The 19665-nt window shown below is 43.7% G+C and overlaps 3 protein-coding genes across 3 annotated transcripts in view; all 3 read left to right on the top strand.

The window, feature by feature from the left end:
- Positions 1 to 12585: 12585 nt before the first annotated feature.
- Positions 12586 to 14968, top strand: LOC131877069 (probable ATP-dependent RNA helicase DHX35). The gene has a single exon (XM_059222627.1). The coding sequence runs from the start codon at positions 12713 to 12715 to the stop codon at positions 14789 to 14791; it is 2079 nt and encodes a 692-aa protein (XP_059078610.1). The 5' UTR covers positions 12586 to 12712; the 3' UTR covers positions 14792 to 14968.
- Positions 14969 to 15437: 469 nt separating this feature from the next.
- LOC131877068 (tyrosine--tRNA ligase, cytoplasmic-like) lies at positions 15438 to 18038 on the top strand. Its single transcript, XM_059222625.1, is given in 2 exon segments — positions 15438 to 16237; positions 16239 to 18038. Coding segments are annotated over 2 exon segments (1899 nt in total). The 5' UTR covers positions 15438 to 15914; the 3' UTR covers positions 17815 to 18038.
- A 599-nt stretch (positions 18039 to 18637) lies between these two features.
- Positions 18638 to 19665, top strand: part of LOC131877067 (dihydrolipoyllysine-residue succinyltransferase component of 2-oxoglutarate dehydrogenase complex, mitochondrial-like) — a 2985-nt gene continuing 1957 nt past the window's right edge. The window contains exons 1-3 of the mRNA XM_059222624.1: positions 18638 to 19079; positions 19221 to 19303; positions 19380 to 19597. Of these exons, the coding sequence (XP_059078607.1) occupies positions 19011 to 19079; positions 19221 to 19303; positions 19380 to 19597 (370 nt within the window). The 5' untranslated portion in view covers positions 18638 to 19010. The remainder of the gene's footprint in view (positions 19080 to 19220; positions 19304 to 19379; positions 19598 to 19665) is intronic.

Raw genomic sequence — 19665 nt, 5'->3', positions numbered from 1 at the left:
TCAATCCTACATGACACGGGCTTTCAGTTTTTGAATTGTCAGCGAAGAACCGATTTCGAAATCCGACCGTGGTTGCGCTCTCCTTGTAACGAAAATTGTCAGAGTTTGCATGCTTGTAAATGTTTCCCCATCTCTGCTGACTGGCGACACTCCTGGAAACGCTCCCGTCCCTCCATGAATTAGTCACATGCAAGAAGGACATTGGAGATAGAAGTGATAGGTGACACTGATACTTCAAGTAAGCCATGGTGAGTTTGTCTACAAGAAGTATGCCGACACGAGCGAGATACAAGGAATAAACCACATCTCAGAGGTTGAGCCTCAACGTTTTGCTCATCTCTCTCTTCCAAAGAACTGTCTTGTTTGGGACTTTCGAAATTTTTTCCATGATTCAACAAGTATTTTTTCGTGTTCACCGGTTATATCAATTTGTGCCGAATAGGACGATTTTCATGCTTTCCGTAACAGATGAGCTTAAATATTACGAAAGGCAAGAAAGGTCCCTTCCATTTTTCATTAGCCTTCATTTGCAGTGCTGTTTGCCGTGATGTTGTGCAAAACCGTCTTACGCATTCAGGTTCCTAACGGGCCCAAGATTGTCACGAAGATCTGGAGGGTGAACAGGGTGACGGTGCTCAGGGTCTTGAATAGGACTGGCCAAAATTTGCATCCTGCAAGTGTTTCCAAAACCTTGCCTATCCCATAATATTTCCATATTTCATAAACTTTTTTTTTACAATCTATTACGCAAATTCGGCCATTTTGGGGGGAAATCTTCCAGCAATTTGCGATTTATGACAACTTTCATTAGTTACACTTCCCGATTTTTTCAGCAACGACCGAAACAATATGTTGCAGATATGATGCCAACTCCTGCATGAATATTTCATCCAATCAGCTTACATAGCTCTTTCTGTCGTTTATCATTCCAGTTTCTGCGAAACACACTGAGTCAAATGTGCCCTTCGAAATCAGACACATGTCAAAGTTTGCTGACGTTAACCATAACTAAACGAAAGACGATTTGATTGTCAGGGAATAGAAATTAAATTTGGCCAAGAAATTGGCATTCTATTATTTTAAGAAACTTGATAACATTGCAATTTGTAATATTTTTCGCGAAACGAAAACTTTACCACAATACAACGTTGTTCTCAGACAGTTGTGTTCTAACATCTTTATTTTGTTAGTACAATCAGATATGTTTTATTCGATACGATATAAAAGCGTCGCAAGTGTCTTGGCCAACAGACCCTTTCCATTTACATATTGCTTGATGGGAAAGACAAAAGTGGCTCTTGGAGCCCTCCAGAACTTGTTGGGGTCTGTAATTTGTCAACTTTATCTGCAACTTTTTCTGCAAACTCAGGTAATCTCAAGCAAAAAGACATTTTTCATTTCCAAATTTTGCCGGGTTGAGTCATGAAGCACTCCACGGGGTCCAGGGTCGTCAAGAAATGCTTTGCAACCCTAAACGACATTGTGAGACCCATATTCCTAGTCTGGCGAGGAAGATCATGAAGACAATAGAGGTCTGCATATCATCATATCAAATAAGAAGCGAGTAACATACGCATGTATTTTTCAATTATTACTTGACTAATGTTCACAATCAATTTGTCAATCGCTTTCTACAACTTTTGCAACTACAGCAGGATCGTTAACTATGGAACTCCTTGTGCAAAATAACTTTTTTTAATAGGGTTAAAATGAAGCCCAATCGAGCATCACCAATCGTAATGGGCACGATTTACACGCCGGGAGCCACACCGTTCTATAACGGGTAATATGCACCCGAAATACCTAGTAGTCTGTGCCCAAGAAATTGATCAGCAGAGCTATCGGGAAAGTGTGAAAAGGCTCTCATACATTTGGTCATTTTTCCAAAAATCATCAATCCGTAATCGAGGAGATCCTGGCATCTCTGTTGTAAAGGTTGTAAATCTTCATCAATGACAGTGTTACCAAATTTTGGATAGAAACGCCAAATGTAAGCCATTGCCATGCAAAGCGCATTTTAGCATGTGCTGTATGTATTTCTCAATAATTGAATTTACACTTTTCGCCAGTACTGGTAGCTGGCTTGGATCAGCTTTATATAAGGGTTTTGAGGTACTGCCCTAGACCTCTCTTGAATGAGGTAAGGGTCCGGCGGGCTCCATTTTTAGAAGTTCTGATTCCAAAGACAGATCGCGTTTGGCACAAATCCCGATGAGGCTTGTTGATTGGGATGGGTAACTTTGAGGTTTCTAGTTCTTGAAAGTCGAGTTACCCTGTAACCTGTTGTTGGAAGAGTTGCAAAAAATTAGACTTTCCGATACATGAGGAATGTCACAACTGAGGTCATTGAATGTTTTAGAAATGATACCTTGGGCTGACAGATGATTGATTCAGGGTATTCCTGTCCTCTCTATTAACGTACTTATTGAGATTCGATCATTGATTTTTGTTCTCGTCATAAAACGCGTCACTCTATTGAGCACTAATTGCTAGTTGGCTCATTTGATCAGAGAGCATTTTCGCTCCTTGACATTTGCACTTTCCCGTAAATTGCTAAACCATTCATCAGTAAAGAAATTTCGAAAAACACTTGAGGACATAGGTCTCCGGTGAACGAGAAGAAACTGGGCCTTAGAATGATTTGCCACCAACCAGTTTGATGACATGAAGTTCAAGATATAGTAGAATTCTGCTTCCATATCCCTGACAAGGTCCTCGATACGGAACAGGTCTTTGAGGGACTAGAGAGTCGTTTGTCGTTTATGTTGACTTTGCCAAGGCCTTTAACAAGGTAGTTGGCTCTTGATTAACAGGCTCCACGAGACAGGGATCCAAGGTAAAGTTCTCAATTGTTCAAGAAGTTTCATTCGTGGTAGGAAGTTAGTGACATGCATTAGCAGAAAATGTAGATAAGGATATTCAGCAAGTACTCGTCCATGAAAAATTGAGAGGCACCACTATTCATAAAAAAAAGAAAGTTCGAAGAGCATATCCACTTGAATGTGGGCAAAGCTTTTCAAGCGTGTGGTTGGATATATCGGACTTTTAAGTCCAGAGATGGCGTCACGATGCTAACTCTGAACAAGCCAATTGTCCAGCCACATCTTGAATATGCCTTGCCCATTTGGGTTTCCAATGAGTTCAGCTGGTATGCAAAAGGTCAAGCAGGTCCAAAGATGTTTCACTAGGAACATCAAAGTAATAAGAGAGAATAAGAGATATTGTTAGAGATCAAAGCACTTGGGGCTGTACAGTGTTCAGAGAAGGTACAAAAAATATCTGATTCTGTCCTTTTACAGGAGCACTTGGTTGAATCTATCGGACGTTTAAGTCCAGAGATAGGGTCACGATGCTAAATCTGAGCAAGTCAATTGTCCAGCCACATCTTGCATGCGAGGGCTCTTGCATGCTTGGGATTGCACATTATTCGAGAATGTATGGAAGGTATCTCTGATGCGAGAATTTACGTTATCAAATGCATTCATGAGCTTTGTCCAACCCAGATTTTAGGGTAAATTACAGCGACCGCAAAGGCTCAGAGCGCAATTTGAGCGAGAGCATCTTCAAGCCCTCGAGAATCCGGTTAGTTCGAACAATGAAGTGCATCTCTCTTCTTTCTCAGGCTCCTTCATTGTACAATTTGCTTTCCTCAACACGGTGGTTATACTTTCTGGTTGAGTGGTTACTCAAATGCCAAGACATCAAGACCAATTGCCTGTAGTCCGCTTGAAGTGGTATCAACAACTCCCGAATTTTTCTTTTCCCCAAACATGGAACGAATCGATCCATGCCACAAAACTGAAAGTCGACCCAACCACCAATGAACCTTGATGACCTTGCAAATATCTGAACTAACCTTTAGCTTCTACTCGACCGAAAGCAATACAAAAGATTTTTTTTTGTACAAACATAGTTAAAAGCAAATGCTCCCCGACGGATTGTGAGGTCTCCAAATCTTGATGTTTTGAAAAGACCAAAGTCAAAGAATGATGGGTACGGCGCCCAGGTAGCTAAGGAAAAGGTCATTCCTGAAAACAAGCCCAATGGCTTAAGGGAAAGACTTGGGGAACATCTCTCTAATCCGCTTTTTATGTACTTTACTTTTACCTATATTTATACATATGGTTTTTCTTGAACGAGGCCTCAAATAAATCATCATCATATGTTTTCATTTGTCAAAGAAACAAAAGGAACAACTTTTGTGAGTTACACATGTTTAAAAGTAGCTCAAATAAGTGTGTTATATCACGTAAAGTACATTAAAATGCATCATTGTCAAAAACGTAGTCAATCAGTATTAAACATAACTCCTAGTAATGTATTAGCCTAAAATTTCATAAACTTCTATTTAGCAGATGCTTAGTTTTTACTACTTGAAAGTTGCGTTTTACACCTTAAAAGATTGAAAAATGGCCTAATTATGTTTCCACTTATTCCCAAGGCATATTGGTGTCTTTTTCAATGACACGACAAGAAATAATATTTCTCCATTTTCCTTAAGATTTCTTTAAAAGCGAAAAGTATCTCTTAAAATGAGATAATTTTTTTGAAGGTTTTTTAAACGTCTCTTAAAACTAACAAAAGATGTAATTGCCTTTCATTTTACTTAAGTGCCAAAAGCTACACTATCCTTTCATGTTCCTAAAATATTTGAACGATACATGCGACAGTTTGATTTTTAAAAACTTTTTGCAAGAATTAATTTCTACGTACTGGCGATGTTTTTATTCAACGTTTATAGAATTTTGTCAAAATTCAAGATTAAGCTTGATTAAAGTTGCGATTGACAAGTATGGCATCACAAAAAATATTGACAATAAGTAAATTTTGAGTTCTATTGCAAATTATTTTCGGGTTTTTCTACCTGCTTCAAAAAAGTGAAATATTTCCATATGTATATTTTAATATTTATTGGCAATTGCTTCAAGATATAACCAGAGCAATTTGTAGTCAAATTTGATGCAAATGTAATCTTTAAAAGCAAGACATCTTATTGTTGGCTCAATTGATTTGAATAACATTGTAGATGGAAACGCAATTAAGGTTACTCCCAACATCTATTGATTACGGTTTTAAAACTAATATCTCTTTGTAGGTTTTAAATGGACTAATATTCTAATCTGAGCTAAAATCCAAAGTGATTTTTTACAAAAGTAGTTCCTTTTGTTTGAATAACAACTATAAATCGTTATTAGAAGTCTTGGCATTTGCATAAAAACTTCATCAGGATTGTGGGTATCAATTTTTCCCATCACTGCCTGTAGCAGGCAGGGATGAGAAATTATTAAAAGCCATTTTCTACCAACTGGCATAAATTGGTGGCAGAAATTGGCAGAAATTAGTCTAAAATAAGTGGCAAAAAATGGCAGAAAATGGCCTGATTCTAAATTATCTTTTTCTAGTATTTACGATCACTTCCGTCAATTTTAATGCCTTCCTGTATCTAGTTTTGACACGTTGGTAAGGGTATTTTGCATCGAATGTGAGATACAACGGATACAACCATTAAACGTCATTGGAGTGTGATCGAGTTTGAATTTTGCCACCGCAATCGATTTGAGTCAGGGATGCCATTGGACCTAAACTTTTTGAAGTCAAAATGACGACAATTGCATTTAAAAAAGCTGTATCGTATTCAATAACCATTTTGATGACTGAAAAAAGTGTAAGTGTTGTGGCTACGCCTTGAATACTGCAAGTGATCTATGGATACTGTTATCAATTCACGCAACCATCAAAAAGTATATATAGCAATATTTGAGGAACATTTTGCATTCCAGCCAATCCTATATCAATGTGCTTTGTAGCAAAGGACATTTGAAAAACTTATCCAACCCATATAATCCTTCTTGTCCTTGACATATTTTAGAGTCAAGATCGGCCATTCTACAGTGCGCGTAAGCAAAACTTACAATTGACTTTGTGAACGGCTACCGGGCCTAGGAGCGATTTTTGTGGCTATATGGCTAAGTAGGTTTGGTGACTCAAAGTAATCTTTCCGACTTCGTAAAAATGTTTTTAATGAAAAATACAACATTCAAAACAATGGAGGCAAAAAGGCAAAGACTTGTGGATTTGGCCCACGCTGGTGTGGCAAAAAAGGACATCGCAGACATCGTCAACTCCACTTTGAAGACGGTGTACAACACCCTGGCCTGCTATGACAAAAAGGAAATGTCCAGAGAAAGCCCAGAAGTGATGGCCACAACCTCAAAAGAACTGAGGACTTCCTCACTGCCGTGGCCTCCAACATCAAGGAGGATCCGACCACATCCATGCGCACCCTGGCCAAGATCTCCAACGTCAGCCAGGGGACTATCAGGAATGCCGTGAGGGACCTTGGCCTGAAGTCCTATGTCCGCCGTCACCGTCAGCTCCTTACAGTGGCCAATAAGGAGAACAGGCTCTCCAAGGGCAAGCTCCTCATCACCTGGATGAAGCACCATGGCTCCACTGTCTGAATCTTCTCTGACAAGAAGATGTGGACTGTGGACCAGGCTCGAAATGCCAGAAATGACAGGTACCTGACCTATGGTGTTGAGGATGTCCCACCCATCAACCGGATGAAGCACCCAGCTGGGGCCATGATGTTAGGGGTCGTGGCATCAGATGGGAAGAGGATGCCCCCCCACTGGTTTCCGAAGGGCCTCAAGATCAACACAGTGGAGTACCTGAAGGCCGTCGTCGACGAGGAGTGGGCCAAAATGTCCATAGAGTACGTCCGCAAGGTGTGCACTGCCTTCAGGCCCAGGGTCGAGGCCATGGTGGCCGCAGAGGGCGGGCATTTTGAAGACTAGTCGGACATGTATGTATGTAAATTCACAATAAATTATAATTCTCTACTCTTTACACATGTTGAAAATCAGACTGAAGTCGATATTGCTGCAGATTTTGCAAATTTTGCTTACGCACACTGTAAATACCGGCGGCCATTTTTGACCACCTTCCAACAATTTCTGCCATTTTCTGCCACTTTCAGCCACTTGTGGCAGAAAGTGGCAGAAATTCGATCAATCTTGATTTTTCCCATCGCTGGTAGCAGGTGGAGTCGAGCAAAGACAAGTCTTTGACAAAATTCTTGGTCTGAGATTACGATGGTTTGGGCTAGTTGTCCAAGCCCTTTTTCGGGCTACCATTTGGGCTTAGTTTTGACTGAGTCAAAGGAAGTTTCTTCGGCCAAGCCGAAACAGTACTTTAGAAAAGTTTAAAGCTTTGGGGGTTTCTTATTAGTGCGCCCTCTGGTTCAACCATGAATGAAGTGTCACCACAACTCTTACTAACGACAAAAAGTAGGCCCCAAATATGTATTTAGTATTTTCTGCATGTTGTTGTCACTTGCCATGTAATGTGTCATCTTTGTCAAATGAATGTTGGACTTAAATGGTTCAAAATATTTGTTGTACGATTTCCTACAATGGCGAACAAATTTGTCACTGAAAATTTGGAAGCACAGGATGTGCTAAAATCATGGTAGTTCTTGACGCAATTGTGGCGTAGCCTGATTAGCTCGCACAGCTGAAATCCGATCCGGGAATTTACACGTCTCTACACAACTAGAGGCTAAAATGAGGCGTGGAGGCCGTCAGGCCTGGAGAGGAAAGCTGATTAAAACCTTGCTGGAAGAATTTCGAGCAATGCGCTACCTAGGGTGCTAAATCAACTTTTACTTCCTGATCAAGTCCTGGATTAGGAGGCAACACAACACTCAAAAGTCTTCCAGCAAGGTTTCAAAAAGCTTTCCTCTCTAGTCCATGACTGACGAAAACGGCCGGGCCAAGCACAAACCAGTCAGCAGGGCTTAAGTAACACGTTACTGTTTGAATAACGTTAACGTTACCGCGTAATTTTTACTGAAAAAGTAACGGTAACAGAACGGGTTTTTAGCCCTTTGTTACTGTTACTTTCTTCTTTTATAAACAAAGGAAAGAAAACTGCAAAAAGTTTTCCTACCCGATTTTTTAAAAGTTCCGTCTCATATGTAATGAACGGGGATTGGAAGGATAATTTTTTAGGGTAAATAAAGTTTTCAATTTTTTCGGTCATTTGTGGGACAAAAAAAATCTTTTTCACGAATTTTAACCATGAAATAACCTAAACCCGAGGACTTTTGGGAAATTCAAGAAATTTGGCCATCTTTTAGGGAAATTTACATGAAATAAAGGATGTAAGTTTAGTTCTACCTTGGGTGACATTGTTTATCCCTGCTCAATGATTTGTTAACATTTTTCATTAAGCTTTCATTAAGAGTAACTGTTGAGCACATAGGGGCAGATTACAAATGTTCTAACTAGAGGGGTCTCTACGTACATCTAACTTCAATAGGGAATGTCAAGTGAATGAAATTCAAGGAAAATGAGGTCCGGCACCCTGATTTTGGGCATTTTTGGGAGGGAGAACTAAGACAAACATCAAGGTCAACTAGGACCATCCACCCATTGAATTTTCTATGCTTGAGTGATTTTAGCTGTGTTACAAAACTTTACAAAGATTTTCAGGATTTCATATTCAAAACAAACGACCTGCTGATTACTAACAATAGGCCGAGGGAACTGAGTGCTCAGTGAGCCTTTCAGTGTCCATCCTAAAATCATTGGTGAGAAAAGAACTTTATGCAAGAACGGTGAATCACTTTACTACAGAACAGACCAAGGGCAAAGATCTAAGGTTATGAGAGTCAGCCTTTAGATGGCCAAAAGTCAGGGGTTACCAATTTCATTTTGACTGAAATTGGATCACGCATAGTTTAATCATAGATAACTTCATATATAGATCGATCAAGGGCGCTGCGATCGCATGTTTTCGTCTCAGCTGTCACTGGTGGGCAAAATGTTTCATTCGTAGTGAAGCTACTTAGGCAAAAATTTGAATCGTTGACGGCTCGTCCAAATTCAGAGTAGAAACCCCTAATACGACTCCTTCTCAAGCAATTACTCTTGTCTAGCAAGCTTCATAAAACGGGTTTGACTAAGTTGTCTGACCACATTTTTATGAACGAAATTTTGAAGAGGTTAAAATGGGGCTCAAGTTAAAGTTTTCATCCATGTGGTCGAAACACTAAACTGAAACCCAAGGAACAAGTCTGGGTTCAGTCTGACCTCCACAGGTGTCGGAATTACCTTTATCACGTAAAGGTGCAACCATGTCGCCCACACTCAAGCACATTGTTGGGAGATTGAAACGAAATTCCAAGTGCCTCATCATTGCCTTGCAATTTCGGATACATTTTGTTACACTTTCAAGATTTTCGAGATGCGTTGCTAAACAAGGGCAATCAATAGAGTACATGATTTGCTCTACTAATGTCCAAATCTTTTTTATATGTTACGTGTATTATGCCCCAAAAAGCATGTTTTTTTTTATTATTCCACCGCCCTTTCTACCTGTATATTTGTAAGATTCAAAAGAAATTAAGATTATAGAGGAATAACAAACGTTTCATGAGGATAATTCAACTTGCCTGAAGCAAGATTTCACGAAATATCTGTCCTTTTTCCACCAGCGTCAGCTGACCCGAAAACATGCTCATGCGGTACAGCTCCTGTTGAGCTTAAGCATTCTAGTTATGGTTTTCTATGAGTTTAATGTTAGGTTTTTCAGTAGTTCCTTTTAAGGGAAATGATGCTTTTCACTGAGGTGTCTTCACAGATTTATTTTTTCTGATGAAAATACAAGACTCAATCCAAAGAGCAAGATCATGTTGAAAAACAATGATCAAGTAATTTTGACCTTGCAAACCACCATTACACTTGAATAGCTAAACAAAAAAAACTTTTTTCACTTTTTATTACTTAACTTTTACAATTCCGGACCTTTTTTTGGCTGATATTTATAACTTTAAAACAACTATTTTGACCAAAGTCACAAGATAATTTTCCGACCCTGAATAATGACTTACTTGCCACTGATGGGACCAAATAAAAATTGACGGGTGTTGTTTGTTTCTCGTCATATTTACCAAACGTTAAAAATAGTACAAACAATTGTTTTGCAGTTTTCGGCCCTCTTATTTCTTCAAAAGCAACGGTAGGAGCTTATTACTTTTTCTAAAACCTATCGGTAACACCTTCCTTTTTTTGGCAGCAGTTCAAGCCCTGCCAGTTACTTGGAGCGTGCAAGAACAGACGATTTAAGCACTTATGACAGGGCTCAAAGTGTAATGTTCATCATTGTAGTGGAAACACTGAACGGAATTGGAAGGAACTAGAGCCCTCTAGAAGGAACCAGTCTCACTTCAGGCTCTGGAAACAGCTTGAAAACCTACCTAAGAAAATTAGTGGGTTGCATGAGCCTTAATCACACTTTCCGTGTGCTACTCGTAATCACTGATGTCTGGTCATGAACTCTTACTTTTGCCGTCGCCAAACGGTCTAAAATTTTTGGATCTTCAACATTTTCTATTTGCGTTTATTCGTAGATAAAGAATTATCCGACTTTTTTTGGGAAAAGATACAGTCGTCGCAGAATTTTTTACTGAAAGCATCACTGTTTAATATATCACACCAATTTTCAAAAAAAAACTGTAACTAAGCTTCCCAAAATACATTCACTGACTAAGTCTGGAGCACTACATGGCTAGTTTTACCTTCCATTACACAAGTTAGATGGAAAGGTTTGTTCAAAATGGATCATCTCCCCGCAGATCATTTGCTTTCAAAGGTTTTTGAGTGTCCTGAACGACCTGGTCAAAATATAGTTCTTGGTCCTTGTTCATTTTCGGGAAAGTTCAAGGCTTGTCGCAATAGAATTATGAAATCTTTAAATGGAGTTCTAGGAATGGATGCACTCTAGGTTTGTCTTGATTTGGATTGATTTAGAGCCAATAGAATAATCAGTATATCCAAATCCTATGAAACCATCAGATATGTTGAGCCAAATGATCTATTCTACAAGTTTGGAGTACATTTTTCCCATTTTTCATTAGAATATAAAAAACTATGAAAATACAATACTTCTATTCATCTGTTCTCTTATCTTCGTTTTATTTAATAATATATTTCCATGATTTGATCCATCCCTGAAAAAAGCACAGCTGACACTCCATGTAAACAATATTATGGGAACAAAACATTACGAATGAGCGACGAATGATTGAGCCTCTCATCCTGTGTGATGTCTCCCTCCAAATCATGATTAACTCACCCAAATCAATGGAGATGGATGACGAACCTGACTCGCCAACCCAAGCCTCTCTTTTATGCTCATCCTCCAGAGGATGTGACGATTCCCGCCTACTCCCTTTACCAATACCGCTTGACCCGTCCTCTTCATCTTCCCGGACAGATCAACAGACTCCTTCCAACGACCCCGGAAGTTCTTCTCCGACCAAAGACGACTCTTGTCCATTTGATTTGGAAGCCTTTCTGGCATATTCAGAGTCCTCGGGGGATGAACAACCCGCCGATCCCAAAACCCGAGATGTGCTCTATCAGCAGGAATTGGATTTGAAGCGAAGCAAGATCCCATTCCGGAAGGATGATATCGTTTGGCGTTTATTCGTTTACAACCTGGAAACGAGGACCAAACGCAAGGTTCAGATCAGCGATTGGCAGCGGTCCTTGAACGATTTTCAAGAGTCCGGCGAGGATATCAGAGGATATATTTACGTGGTTAAGATTGGAAAGATCACTCGTCAAGGGCAAGGTCGGAAAGCCGGTCTTTTGATGGTGAACAATGGTTTAGAGCTCTACGATCAAATCAATGATTGGGTGGAAAGGGTGCCCTATGGCAATATTTATCGGTATAAGCCCGAATATACGCATGTAATCTTGGATAAAATCCGCGGGAGTCGCGGGGATTTGGAGACTCAACCTCTAGATTTGGACCCTATCCTAAAGTGTATTTATAGCGATTATCGCAAAGCCTTACAGTATCAATTGGATGTGATCTACGATTTCTTCGACTATCGCAAACAGTTTAGCGCCATTCGCGCCACAGAATTCCTTGTCAGAGCGGTCAACTACCGAGATTTGTACCTGAATCAGTTCAAGAAACCTCCAAGTCCAGAGACCAAGGAGACCAACGGTCAAACCAACCTTTCGGGTGAGGCCGCCGAGATTCAAAGCCCCGCTAGTCGAGCAAACCATGTGTCAGAAGAAGAGGACGAGAGTGATCGTGGCCCTCCTCCGCCGGAAGTGGAGGACTTTCCCTCTCGAGCATCGAAACAAAGGCGAATTCAACCCTCAGATCGCAACCAAGAGATCTTGACTTGGTTCCAAAGTGATTTGGCCCGTTCCCATCTCAATGCCATCATGGCGGATCGCGTCCCAAGTCGAAGGCACAAAATCTTTACGAGCGACACTCGAGCCAAGATGGGTGTACTCGAATCTGTGATTCTCCGTCTGACCTCGCCCACGTTTTTGGAGGACGACAATGTGACCATTTTGAAGCTGCATGAGTTCCTAGTAGACCACGTGTTTGACCTCCAGAGGTTTGCGGCCATAACCAAACGGGACGCCATTTTCATGGATCATTATGTCGAGCATTGTCTCGTGCCCGAGGGCTGCATCCGATACCTTCAAGACAAGCATAATCTTAGCCCCAAAGAAGCTGAACGATTGTATCTGACGCCTATCCAAGAATTCCTGCCTCCGGACGATTTCTTCTGATACTGCCCAAGAATAGAATGAATTAGAATCCTACCCATAAATTATTTTTGATCTCACGTTTCACTTTTTTCACTAACATTTTAGATATTTCGCTTAACTTTCAGACCATGTCCGCCAAAGGGTTTTTAAAGCCCAAGGACGATGATTTCATCCCATGGACGGAGGACAAGCTTGACGTGGATGCTCAAAAGGACACGACCTTCGTCTACAACTCCACCCCGTCCTTGGGGCTGGCCGCTCAGAGACAAAAACTGCCCATTTTCAAGACCCGCGATCACATCTTATACATGTTGGAGCAATTCCAGGTGGTCATTATTGTGGGAGAAACGGGTAGCGGGAAATCCACGCAAATCCCACAGTATCTAGTGGAAGCGGGTTGGTGCCAAGAAGAGGGTCAAATGATCGGAATCACTGAACCGCGAAGAGTGGCTGCCACCACTCTGGCGGCTCGTGTGGCGGAGGAGAAGCATTGTCCCATGGGCGAACTAGTTGGGTACAGTATTCGATTTGACGAGTGGTTCGATCGAGCCAAAACCAAGATCAAGTACATGACCGAAGGTATTCTCGTTCGAGAGATGATGGGTGATCCGCTTTTGAAGTTGTATTCCGTGATCATGTTGGACGAGGTCCACGAACGCACGGCTCAAATCGACATCATCATGGGCTTGATGAAGAAGATTTTACGCAAGCGTCGCGATTTGCGCGTGATCATCTCTTCAGCCACCGTGGATGCCGAGTACATTCGCGATTTCTTCAATGCTAATCGAACCAAAGATGTGAGCAAGGACACGGCTGCCATCATGAGTATCAGCGGATCGAATTTTTCGGTCGAGGTGTTTTATCTAAACGAACCTTGTCCAAATTACGTCCAAAGTGCAGTGGAAACGGTCCTGAAGTTGCATGAACGGGAGCCCCCTGGCGATGTCTTGGTTTTTCTCACGGGTATGGACGAAGTCGACCATTGTGTAACATTGCTCAAGGAACGAACATCAAATAAGCACAGTAAACACGGCTTGAAGATTTGGCCTCTCCCCATGTATGGCTCTCTGCCGCCTCAAGATCAACTCAAGGTGTTTCGACCATCGCTCAGAGGATATCGGAAGATCGTGGTGGCCACCAATATCGCGGAAACCTCCATCACGATCGAAGGTATCGTCTACGTGATCGACAGTGGCTTTGTCAAACTTAAATGGTACAACGCAGACACCAATGTGGATGCGTTGATTGTCACCGAGATCTCACAAGCGTCAGCCGAACAAAGAGCCGGTCGAGCGGGTCGCACTCGTCCCGGACAGTGTTATAGACTTTGTAGAGAAGATGATTTTCAAAAGTTGCCTTTAAACACCCCACCCGAAATGCAGCGAACGGACTTGAGTACGGCTGTTCTTCAATTGAAAGCTTTAGGCATTGACAACGTGGTTCGCTTCGAATTCCCAAGTGCTCCGCCTTCCAAGAACCTTATGGCCTCATTGGAGCTCCTGTATGCTTTGGGGGCGATCGATGATAATGGACTTTTGACCAAGCCATTAGGAGAAAACATGTCCGAGCTCCCCATTCATCCAACGCTCTCGAAAATGTTGTTCTCCTCGACTAAATTCAAGTGCTCGAGAGAGATCGCGGCCATCATTGCAATGCTACAAATTGAAAACATCTTCATTAAACCCCCTGGGGGTCAAGCCGGAAATCGAGCTCGGGTGATGAAGCGGAAATTTGAAGTGGCCGAGGGGGATCATCTCACGTTGTTGAACGTGTTCAACACCTACCTTAAGCAGAAGCAGTGGGATATTAAGCTATGGTGCCAGCAACATTTCTTGAAGTATAAGGGTCTCAAACGGGCTGAACAGCTCTTTGAGCAACTGGTACGCACTTTGAAGCGATATGATGTGCCTATTCAGTATTCGTCGGACATGGACGAGATCCGGAGGTGTATTGTGTCCGGATTATTCCCGAACGCGGCCTATTATCACATGTCCGGATCTTATCGGACAATTCGGGGCGATATCCCATTGTCCGTGCATCCGACTTCGGTTTTGTATACTTTGAAGCAACCCTCGTGGGTGGTTTTCACCGAATTAGCTCACAGCAAGAAGGTCCACATGAAAGATATCACCGTTATCGATCCCACATGGCTGGAAATCTTGGCACCGCATTATTACCAGAAAACCACGCTTCAAAGAAGTCATTGAAATTTAAATAAGTGTCTTTATATTTCGTCAGAAAGCTATTAATGATATCTGGAAATGAGCCGACGCATGGTTGAGAACCCGTCAAACAAGCGATATTTCGATGTATTTTTGATTTTGTATTTTGGTTTAAGATTAAGGATAATGCCTGAGAAATAGAGTCACATTTGACAGAGTCAATGACTTGGTGATGCCAATTTCGATTTGATATGGAACAATTGAATTCGACCCGATTGAAAGGAAATTGTATATGACAATACGTATAATACTTACACTTTTCATGCGAGAATTAACCTATATCATGATGCTTATCCGAGATAGCCAAGGATGCTAAAAGAGTGATTAATGGACTATTCTACAAAAAAACCGAATATGGAATGTCATTGGAGAGTCTTTGAACACTATGTGTATGTATACAGAAACTGTCTTCAGGAATGCACTAGATGTATCACAGTTTGTTCTCATTAAACTAAGTATAACCGCTTTAACCCCATCCAATCAAAAACAGTGGCCATTCAGCCAAACCCTAACGTACATCAATATTTCGTCATTTCGACATCATAATTCCTGTGTATGTGTACTTGGTGTGTGGTGTGTGTCCGTTTACTTCCGGCTGATGTAGTTCATGGACCACGTTGCGTCGTGCCTCATCCATTCCGTCATCAGAGAGCACCTACCACTTACTCACCGTCAGAGACAAACCACGGACCACAGCAGCATGCTCGCTTATTTGTTGATAGTTAACTAAGCAGGCCCCTCCGTCAGCTCCGTGATCCACGAGTCGCCCGCTCGATCACATCATAGAAAACCATTCCAAAGTTCAATTTCTTCCGCCTCGAAGCCGTCTCCCTCAGGCAGCCAAGCCTCCATCCGTCCCCTGTCCCTCCCTACCTCCAGTCGCCAGTGTCGGTAGGGTCGTGGTGCATAGTACATACCGATCATCACCACCACCCACCACCACGAACTCGTCATCATTCAGTCGTCTCAACCAGCGATACCACCAGCTCAGAGTCTCAGACTCCAGGCTGGCCCAACATCATCGGACAGATTGCCTGACTAGACGCTAGACACCTGACTGAGTGCCTGGATCCCACTAGAAGATTAAGAGCGAGCGCCGAGCGAGAGAATGAGCTCCCGACCCACCACGAGCGTGTCGTCCTTGGCCACGTTGGACCAGATTCTCGCCCATCAAAGTTATCTCCTGGCTCTTGATCCCTCCCCATCCCCCCTTCATCAGGAGGACATACCCACCCAATTGGATCAGGATCTCTTTGAAGCATTGGCCGGGAACCCGCCTCAAGACCAATACCGACCCCATCTGGCCCGTTGGTATCGCCAATTGCAGACTTTTTCCGGCGAGGAGCGGCGAAACTTTCCCGCCGTGCCCAACGTCACCTTAGACAGATTGGTGGACATTTTTAACAAGATGGTGATCGGGAGCAATCCAAATGAGTTCGGTCGAGAAAAAGGCCCTGATCGTGCGGAATCTGCAGGAATATTTGGGAGAAGACCGCATCGATGAGGTGCTCAAGACGCGGGACCTCAAGATCTATTGGGGCACGGCCACTACGGGCAAGCCACACATCGCCTACTTTGTGCCCATGTCCAAACTGGCTGACTTCCTGAATGCGGGCTGCGAGGTCACCATCCTGTTCGCTGATCTCCACGCCTATCTGGACAACATGAAAGCCCCGTGGGAGCTGCTCAAGCTGCGGACCGAATACTACGAACATGCCATCAAAGGCATGTTGGAGAGTATCGGTGTGCCCCTGGAGAAGCTGAAATTCGTTCGCGGAACCGAGTATCAGTTGTCCAAAGAATACACCTTGGACGTGTACCGATTGGCCTCATTGGTCACTGAGCACGATGCCCGCAAAGCCGGAGCCGAAGTGGTCAAACAGGTTCAGCATCCCTTGCTCTCCGGACTTCTCTACCCGGGTCTTCAGGCCTTAGACGAACACTACTTGGGCTGTGACGCGCAATTTGGCGGGGTGGATCAGCGCAAGATCTTCACCTACGCCGAGAAGTACTTGCCGGCGTTGGGATTTGCCAAACGCGCCCATATCATGAACCCCATGGTGCCCGGGTTGACCGGCGCCAAGATGTCCTCGTCCGAAGAGGACAGTAAGATCGATCTGCTCGACACGCCCGCCGCCGTCAAGAAGAAGCTCAAGAAAGCGTTCTGCGAACCCGGTAATGTGACGGATAACGGCATCTTGTCCTTTTGCAAATATGTGATCTTCCCCGTGTTACTCAATGGTCGGGATTTTGTGATTGAGCGCAAGCCCGAGAATGGGGGTAACTCCAACTTCTCCCAATACGAGGAACTCCACGAAGCATTCGCGGCCGAGCAAGTCCATCCGGCGGATCTGAAAGGAGCCGTCGAAAACTATCTGAATCAGTTACTGGCCCCCATCCGGAAGAAATTCGACACGCCGGACCTGAAAGCCCTCACCGAGAAGGCCTACCCACCCCCCGCTAAGGTCAAGCCCGGGAAAGGTGCGGCGACAGCCGGAGGTACGGATGACATCGTCCCGTCCCGTTTGGAGATCAAAATCGGCAAGATCGTGGAAGTGTCCAAACATCCCGATGCTGAGGCGCTCTACATCGAGAAGATCGACTTGGGCGAAGCCGTCCCGCGAACCATCGTGTCGGGTTTGGTCAACTTTGTCCCCTTGGAGGAGATGCAGGACCGACTCGTGGTGGTGTTGTGTAATCTCAAGCCCGCCAAGCTGAAGGGAATTGAATCTCGCGGCATGGTTTTGTGCGCATCCCGCGATGAGCCTAAAGAGGTGGAGCCCTTGGCTGCACCCGTGGGCAGTGAACCGGGTGACAAGGTCTTTGTCGAGGGATATGAAGACACGCAGCCGGATGAACAACTTAATCCCAAGAAGAAGGTGTGGGAGAAGCTGGCTGTGGACTTGAAGACCTCCTCAGACGGCAAGGCTCAATGGCAAAGCAATAACCTTATGACTAGCAAAGGCGGTATCGTGAGTATGAAGGTGATGGGCGCGCCAATCAAATAAGGCCAGCCCTCCCCGAGAACAACCTCAACGACACGGATTGTCCACCAAAGATCACTTTGCGAGTTTCTCCCGTCCAAGCCTTTTGTCCCGCCTCACCTTCTCATGAAAGAGATCATCATTAATCAGGTCATCGTTACATCTTCCGGCTCAGTCAGCCAATATTTCTTACCATTTCTAAACTATGTCTTTGGAATGGAGTCCAATAAATCATTATTCATAATCGACCATAATACATCCTGCTTAATACTCGCATTTCATCCAGGGACTGACTGGCTAGTTGTCATAATTACGCCCAAAACCGATCAATTGTGGGCTCGCCATTAACTTTCATCCGATCATGCCAATCATGCATTTTTTGATCAAATGATGAATGAAATGATGATTTTTCGAACAAGAATGGAAAATTGGCCGAAAAACCATGGCTTTACTATGACTTGGTATGGACCGATATCAACAACTAGTAGCAATGTACATTTCTTGACTCGGCCATTACAATTTACATGTGTTTTTCGCTTGATCATCCTCATTAACCAGTCTTCATCTTATCATCGAACCCAACGTGGAACCGATTTAGCACCGGACTTCCCAGGTTGAGTGAGCCGTTCTGCGTGTTGCGATCCACCGATCACTTGGAAATTCTAAGCCTGAATTGTGTGTCATGGCGGCGAGTGTCGCTGTCGATCTTCCTGCTCTTTGCAATTTGCCTTCTCCCAGGCCTTCCTTCCTTCCTTCTTTCCTTCCCTCCCTCCCTGAGGCTGGCCAGCACGACCCGTCGGCGCTCATCCTGCTCATAGAGCTGTCCAAAGAAGGAAAGACGGAGACACTGTTGGCCTCTACAATCTGCATGTGCAACATCTAGAACTGGATGGACGAACTTGTACGATCCTTGACCGTCGTTTATCGCTCCTCCGGCAGAAAACGTGCCAATCCGTAAAGTGAGATCGAGTGACTGAGTGTGTGAGCGAGGAAGTGTTCTGTTGTCAGTCAGCTCGGCAGTGGCTGGCTTGGGTTCGCTCTAGGGACATTGAGACATTCACACGTACCTCGATACTCCGATACTATCTCAAAGCAAGTGGGATCTTGGGCACCCGTGGACCAGAATCGACCGAGTGATTGAGTGAAAGAACGACTGATTTGGTGGGTGGTCGGAAAGAGAGATCCCAAAGATAGATTGACCGATCCTCCTGTTCATCAACATGCTGGGATCCACCCGAAACTCGCTGCGGACCAGTGTGTCCCAGGTCCTGGCTCAATCCACGCGCCGGGTTAGTACGAGTTGATGTTCATAGTTGTTCATAGTTGTTCATACCATCCCTAAGTTGGCTGACATTGGCTGATCATTGGCTGATCATTCGTTTCCCTCGTTCCTAATTGCCTTGATCATTGAGACTTTTTGGGTTCTCTAGGCTGGACAGCAACAGTTCATCCCCGGTTCCAGCCAGTGGATGGCACGAGGACTGACCTCCGCCCCACACGCGCCCCTCCTTAGGTCAGTCAGCCAGGTCAAACCATACGTAGCTCAGGCCCCAATGTATTTATGGAAAATGGGACATTTTCATTTGTAGTTCATGGCCCGCTCCCTGCGGATCGCCCGTGTTTCATGTCTTGCGCGGGATCCGCACCTCGGCCCGTCTCAATAGCGATCTGAAGGTCGTCACGTGTCCGGCCTTTGCCGAATCCATTTCCGAGGGCGATCTCCGATGGGAAAAAGCTGTGGGCGACTCGGTGGCCGAGGATGAAGTCATATGTGAAGTCGAAACGGACAAAACTTCCGTACCCGTACCTTCGCCCGTGGCGGGTGTGATCGAAGAACTTTTGGTCNTTTGATAAAAAAATGGGGTCAGACAGTAT

This window comes from Tigriopus californicus, chromosome 2 (genome assembly GCF_007210705.1).
Source record: "Tigriopus californicus strain San Diego chromosome 2, Tcal_SD_v2.1, whole genome shotgun sequence".
Classification (NCBI taxonomy): domain Eukaryota; kingdom Metazoa; phylum Arthropoda; class Copepoda; order Harpacticoida; family Harpacticidae; genus Tigriopus; species Tigriopus californicus.
Note: the sequence above shows the minus strand (reverse complement) of the source record. Positions and strands in the feature narration are given on the sequence as shown.